Raw genomic sequence first — 6,219 nt, forward strand, 5'->3', positions numbered from 1 at the left:
CGCCGGGCTTCGCGTGCGGCGCGACCGACGCGGCGCCCGTCGCCTGCGGCCGCGGTTCCTACTCGCTCGGCTCGGCGACGGCGTGCGCCGAGTGCCCGCGGGGCTACGCGTGCCGGCGGGCCGACGCGGCGCCGACGCCGTGCGGCGCGGGCGCCTACGCGCTCGGCAACGCGACGACCTGCGAGAGCTGCGAGGCGGGCTGGTTCTGCGAGACGACGGACGCCGGGCCCGCGCGGTGCCCCGCGGCGACGTACTCGACGGCCCTCGCGACGTCCTGCGACGCGTGCCCGCTCGGCTATACGATCGTCCGCAACCGGACGGCCTGCGAGGCCTGCCCGAAGGGGAGCTACTGCCCCTACACGGACGAGGACCTCGCCATCGCCTGCCCGCGCGGGAGCTACAGCGTCGGCCGCCAGCACCTCTGCACGGCGTGCGCTCCCGGCTCCTATTGCCCCTACGTCGACCGGGGCGTCGAGTACCCCTGCGACTCGGGGACCTACAGCGTCGGCGGCCAGGCGTCGTGCACGCCCTGCCCCGCTGGCTTCGCGTGCTTCGACGTCCGCGGCGAGCACATCAAGGCGTGCGAGCTCGGCACCTACAGCAGGGTCGGCGAGCCGCTCTGCGCCGACTGTCCGGCCGGGTACCGCTGCCCGTCGCCGAGCGCGCTGCCCATCGCCTGCGATGCGGGGACGACGGCGGTGCTCGGGTCGAGCAACTGCAGCCTCTGCGATCCAGGCTACGCGTGCCCGGACCCGGCGGCGCCGCCGGAGAAGTGCGCCGTGGGCTCCTACGCGGCGGGCGCGGCCTTCGAGTGCGAGCCATGCCTCCCTGGCTACCGATGCCCCGAGGGGTCCGTGAACGCCGCGCCGCTCGGGTCCGAGCGCGAGGCCGCGCGGACATCAAATCTTCAACCCGACGTCGATGTGCGCATATGCGACAGTTTCGACGAAAGACCTTCGACGGTGCTTCGAGATCTCGGTGAGAGCCATCGATTCGTCCAAAAATCAGCCGAATCGACGTCGATGTGACCGAGCTCGAGAGTTTCAAAGTTTGGTCGGGACGTCCCGGACCAGCGGTTGGTTTCCGCACAGGTGCCCCGTCGGCGCGTGGTGCAACCCCGCGTCGGAGCTCACGCTCTGCCCCCTGGGCTATTACGGCAACGTCTCCGCCGGCGCGTCGATGGCCGACGCGTGCGAGCTCTGCGACCAGGGCTACTACTGCCCGCGGACGGGGACGACGGCGCTCACGCGCGTGCTCTGCCCGGCCGGATTCTACTGCGAATTGGGCTCGTCCTATCCTACGGAATGCCCCGCCGGCACGTACAACGACGAATACGGCGCCGCGTCTTCCGCCTACTGCCGCGACTGCGCGCGCGGTTTCTACTGCCAGGCCCACTCGACGACCCCGAACCAGTTCCCATGCGAAAAAGGCTACTTTTGCCCGGACGCGACGGCGTCGCACGACGCCTACCCGTGCCCGGCGCGGGCCCGTGTGGATTCCAAATCGTCGACCCGACTTCGACGGTTCTTCTGCCCGCCGTCGAGAGCTCGACGAGAGAAACGCACTCGTCCAAAATGTGAGACCCTTCGGAGCCACCCGACCTCCCGCGCCTCCTCCCGGGAGTCCTACGTTTGGAGACGCGTCCCGCCAAAAATAAGCCACATCGATTCGCCCGAGCTCGGAAGTTCGGTCGGGAATCCCGCCAAACCAGTGGTCGATTGTCACGACCGAGCTCGGGACGTTCGGTCGGGAATCCCACCAAAGCAATGGCACACAGGCGGGGACGTTCTCGGACCAGACGCAGCTCACTGACGCGGCCGAGTGCGTGCCGTGTCTCGTAGGACACTACTGTCCCGAGGCTTCGACGTCGCCGACGCCGTGCGCCGCTGGGACGTACAACTTCGACCCCGGGTCGCGCGCGTCGACGGACTGCAAGTCGTGCGAGGCCGGTTGGGCGCGCTCCGGGGTCACAGCGAGGGTGATTCAAGGTCTGGGTCGCTTATCCGGGGGGAAGGGTTCAAGGTGGTCTGCGACACGTCTCGCGATCGACCGTCGCGAGGAATGCGTCCACCTTTTCGGGAACGCACCGAGAGCCGGTCGCTCGTCCGAACGAGCCACGTCGAGTGGAAACGAGCCGAGCTACGAGCCTCCAAAGTTCCCAAATCGCTCACCCTCGCGCTCCCCAGGCGTGTCCGGTGCCGGGCACGTGGTACTTGAATCAGCGCTGCGACGCCGGCCATTTTTGCCCTCGTGCCTGGCGCGTCGAGACGTTTCGGGCCGACTTTGACGCGAGAGTTTGGCGCGCCGCTTCGACGTCGACGTCGCCGCCGCTCGGGCCGTCGGGACGGCCGTCGCCGGCCGCTCCCCGGCGAAGCACGAACCGGGCGGCGGCGGCGCGGCGGCGAGGCGCCGTTTCGAGAGCTCGGACGAGAGGAGGCCGCTCGTCGAACCTCGGCCCGCGGCGGCCTCGCGCGACGTCGCTTTGCCACGCCCGCCGTCCCACGGCCCGCGTCCCGCGGCGGCGTCGCCCGGCGGTCCTGCCGCCCCACGAGCGTGCGCGCGTCGGCCCACGCTTCGATCGCCGTCGGAGCGAGCGGAGGTCGTCGCGGCCGCTTCTGCTCACGCGTCCGTCAAAGGCGGCACGACCTACGCGGACCAGCACCCGTGTCCGAGCGGCACGTACGGCGAGGACCTCGAGCGCAACTTGACGAGCTCGACGGAGTGCACGACGTGTCCCGCCCGGTACCGCTGCCTCGGCGGGACGACGACGACGACCATCGGCGACTGCGTCGCGGGGTGCGTCGCGCGGCCGCCGGAGCTCCGCCGCCGAGCGAGCGAACGGACCGCAGGTACTACTGCGAGGCCGGGAGCAGCGCCGCGAAGCCCTGCAGCGCCGGCTCCTACTCGAATCGCACGAACCTCGCGAGCGACGGCGAGTGCTCGACGTGCCCTGCGGGTTATTACTGCGTCGGCGCTGGGTCCGCGCCGTCCGGCGACTGCGCGGCCGCCGCGCGGACCCGCACCTTCGACCCGACTTCAACGTGTGCGTATGTGCACTGTCTTGACGCGAGTGGCGTGTGCTCTCCGTCGAGAACTCGACGAGAGAAGCGCACTCGTCGAAAAACGAGTCGAATCGACATCGATTTGACCGAGCTCGAGAGTCTCGGAGCGCGGCCCCGACGTCGCGGTCCAAAGCGCGGCTCCGAAGCTCACGGGTCGATTTCCACACAGGCGCGCCCGCCGCGCGGCAGCGAAACGAGCGAGACGCGAGGACCGCCCGTCCGAGAGCTCACGCGTCGTCCCGACGCAGGCAGCGCGGGCCACTACTGCCCCGTCGGCTCGTCGTCGGCGACGGCCCCGCGCGGACGCGAATCGGGTGGTTTCGGCGGTCCCGACCGAAACCCGACGCGCTCGAGCCCGGTCGCATCCGAGAGGGAGACCATGAGAACGAGCGCCCGGCGCCGGGCCGGCGACCGCCGGCCGACTCGGGTTCGCCGCTCGAGGTCGCCGGCCCCGGACGACGGGTAGCGACGACGAGAGCGTCGACCGCGCGAAGAAGCGCCCGCCCGCCCTAGCGAGAGCGTCGACGTCGTTCTCGTTTGGACGAGCGAGTCGCCCTCGACGGATTGATGCGGGCGTCCCGGTGGAGTGGCTCGCCGCGGCGGCGCCCGCGCCTCCGCGCTGTGGGCGTCCGCCGCGCGCGTCTCCGTCGACGAGGTCCGCGTCGGCCGGAGAGCAAGACTCGACGCGCGGCAGCCCGTCGATGACATATCGCCTCGAAGACGTGGGTTCCGCGCAGGCGACGGAGGCCGACTGCCCCGCCGGGACCTTTTCGGCGGAGGCCCGTGTGCACATCGGCCGCTGGTTTGGGAGGTCCCGACCAATCTTCAAATCTCTCGAGCTCCGTCGAGTCGACGTCGATTTGGACGATTTTTGGACGAGTCGATGGCCCTCGGCGAGCTCTCGACGACGAACAGCAAGGACCGCGTCGAGACGGTTCGACTACGCCCTCGTTGAAGTCGTATGGCATGCGCGCAGGCGGAGACGAACCTCTACGCCGAGGACCAGTGCGAAGACGCGCCGCCGGGATCCTTCGCCTACGCGGCGTCGACGGCGGCGACGAGCTGCATCGCGCCGCGTCGAAGCCAGACCACCCGACGGCACTTCACGCCCGTCTCGCAGGTCCCGCGGGCACCTTCAGCGCCAACAACAACACCGTCGGACCCGGGCCGCTCGACTGCGGCGACGCGCGCGCCGTCCGCGCGGAAATCCGCCAGCGATCTGCGACGCCGAACTGCTCTCGCTCCGTCGAATCGAGGCCGCTTCGAATCGAGGCCGCTCTGGCTCAATCTTTGGACGAGCGATCGTCGGCGCGCTCGCGACGGAGCGAAAAGGGCTCGCGCCGACGACGCTCCCGCCGAAAGTCCGGTCGAAGATGCGAGCTCCGCGCAGGTACCCGTCGACGTGCGCGGCCGACGCGACGACGTGCGTCGACTGCCCGGCCGGTGCGTCGCCCGGCGCCGCCGACGTGCGGCGCGGACTTTCGCGGGTGCGTAGGTTACGCGTGCGCGGAGGGCTCGACGGCGCCGGCGCCCTGCGGCGTCGGGACGTACTCGAACTCGGGCGCGGACGCGTGCACGACGTGCCCCGTCGGCTATTACTGCGGCTCGAACACGACGACGTCGACGGCGCTCTTCTCCGGCGGCGGGTCCTGGGCCGACGCGAGCGACGCCGCGGGCGCGCGCGGCCCGGCGCCGGACGGCCGCCTCGACGCGTTTCGCGGTCGATCGTCGAGAGAACGCTCGGTCCGACGTCGGGGAGACGCTCCGCGTCGGAGTTTGGCAAGGCCTCACCGTCGCGACGCCCCAGGTGCTTCCCCGGCACGTTCTGTGAGGACGGCATGGCGCGCGCGCCCGACCTCGCGCGCGACGCCTGCGACCCGGGCGACGACCGGCGTCCGAGGCGGCGGGGGCGACGAACGCGTCATTTCGTGCTTCAGGCTATTACTGCGTCGCCGCGGCGACGTCCATGGCGCCCTGCGCCGCGGGCACCTACCTGCCCTTCGCCGGCGGCGCCGAGCTGCGCGGACATCGACCGGCGAGGCCGAACTTCAAAGCCCCCGACCTTCAAAGCCCCCGAACTTCAAAGCCCCCGAACTTCAGAGGTCGAATCGACGTCGCTTCGGCTCGGCTTTGGAGCTGAGCGATGGTCCCGCGGCGATAGAGGCTCGCGCACGTGTGCTTCGAAGCCACTCGCAGAAACGGAGGCGTTCCACGGCAGGCGCCGACGCGTCCGACTGCCTCGAGACGCCCGCGGGCTTCTACACGGTCGAGGGGTCGGCGAACTACACGGGCCTCTGCGAGCCGGGGTTCTACTGCGGCGCCGGCTCCACGACGCCCTTCGCGACGCCCTGCCCCGAGGCGACGTACAACGCGCGTTGCCGGCGCCGGCGGACGCCCCTTTCGCGCGAAGCGACGCGCGCCCCGGCCAGGTCCTCTACGGCAAGACGTCCGTCGACGACTGCGCGATCTGCGTCTCCGGCGGCCGCCTGTGTGGAATGCACCCGACTTGAATGTGAGCGCCTTGGCCGTGCTTCGGGACCTCGAGGAGAGCCATCGATCCGTCAAAAACTCGGCCGAATCGACCTCGATGTGACCGAGCTCGAAGAGGCTCGAAGAAGCTGTCGGGACCACCCGAACCGGTGGTTGAATTCCACACAGGCGGCTACTGCGAGGCCGGGAGCGCCGCGCCGACGATCTGCCCCCGGGGATACTACTGCGTCGCGGGCCTCGCTGCGCCGATGCCCTGTGTCGCGCCGCGCGGCACTCGACCGGTGGTTTCGGGGGTCCCGGCCGCGCTTCGCGCCTCGGTCGCTCGGTCGCGTCGACGCCGTTCCGGCCCCTTCGTGGACGAGTCGTGTGGTCTCGTCGCGTTGTGAGGGACCGATCGACGTCGCTGAAGCGGGGTGGACGGTGCGTCCCCTTAGGCCCTATCGGCACGTTCGGGAACGCGTCCGCGCTCCGGCGGTCCGAGGACTGCACGCCGTGCTCGCCGGGCTATTTCTGCGACGGCCTCGGCCGGCCGGGCCCGCGCGGGCCCTGCGACCCCCAGCGTCGGCGCATAGGTGCCTACGTAGGCGCTCGCGAGGCTGCGTAGCCTCGGCTCGAGCCTCCGGAGCCTACGTAGGCACCGCTTTTTACGACTACGTAGGCGCGTCAC

At 70.7% G+C, this 6,219-nt stretch overlaps 1 protein-coding gene across 1 annotated transcript in view; it reads left to right on the top strand.

The window, feature by feature from the left end:
• AURANDRAFT_72187 (hypothetical protein) overlaps positions 1 to 6,219 on the top strand; it is a gene marked incomplete at both ends in the record, with an annotated part of 13,462 nt that overhangs the window by 1,173 nt on the left and 6,070 nt on the right. The window contains 10 exons of the mRNA XM_009041401.1: positions 93 to 811; positions 1,092 to 1,491; positions 1,778 to 1,821; positions 2,187 to 2,190; positions 4,039 to 4,067; positions 4,453 to 4,505; positions 4,558 to 4,782; positions 5,281 to 5,436; positions 5,721 to 5,807; positions 5,987 to 6,124. Coding sequence (XP_009039649.1) covers positions 93 to 811; positions 1,092 to 1,491; positions 1,778 to 1,821; positions 2,187 to 2,190; positions 4,039 to 4,067; positions 4,453 to 4,505; positions 4,558 to 4,782; positions 5,281 to 5,436; positions 5,721 to 5,807; positions 5,987 to 6,124 — 1,855 coding nt within the window. The remainder of the gene's footprint in view (positions 1 to 92; positions 812 to 1,091; positions 1,492 to 1,777; positions 1,822 to 2,186; positions 2,191 to 4,038; positions 4,068 to 4,452; positions 4,506 to 4,557; positions 4,783 to 5,280; positions 5,437 to 5,720; positions 5,808 to 5,986; positions 6,125 to 6,219) is intronic.

The sequence above is a fragment of the Aureococcus anophagefferens genome, assembly GCF_000186865.1.
Source record: "Aureococcus anophagefferens unplaced genomic scaffold AURANscaffold_21, whole genome shotgun sequence".
Classification (NCBI taxonomy): domain Eukaryota; class Pelagophyceae; order Pelagomonadales; family Pelagomonadaceae; genus Aureococcus; species Aureococcus anophagefferens.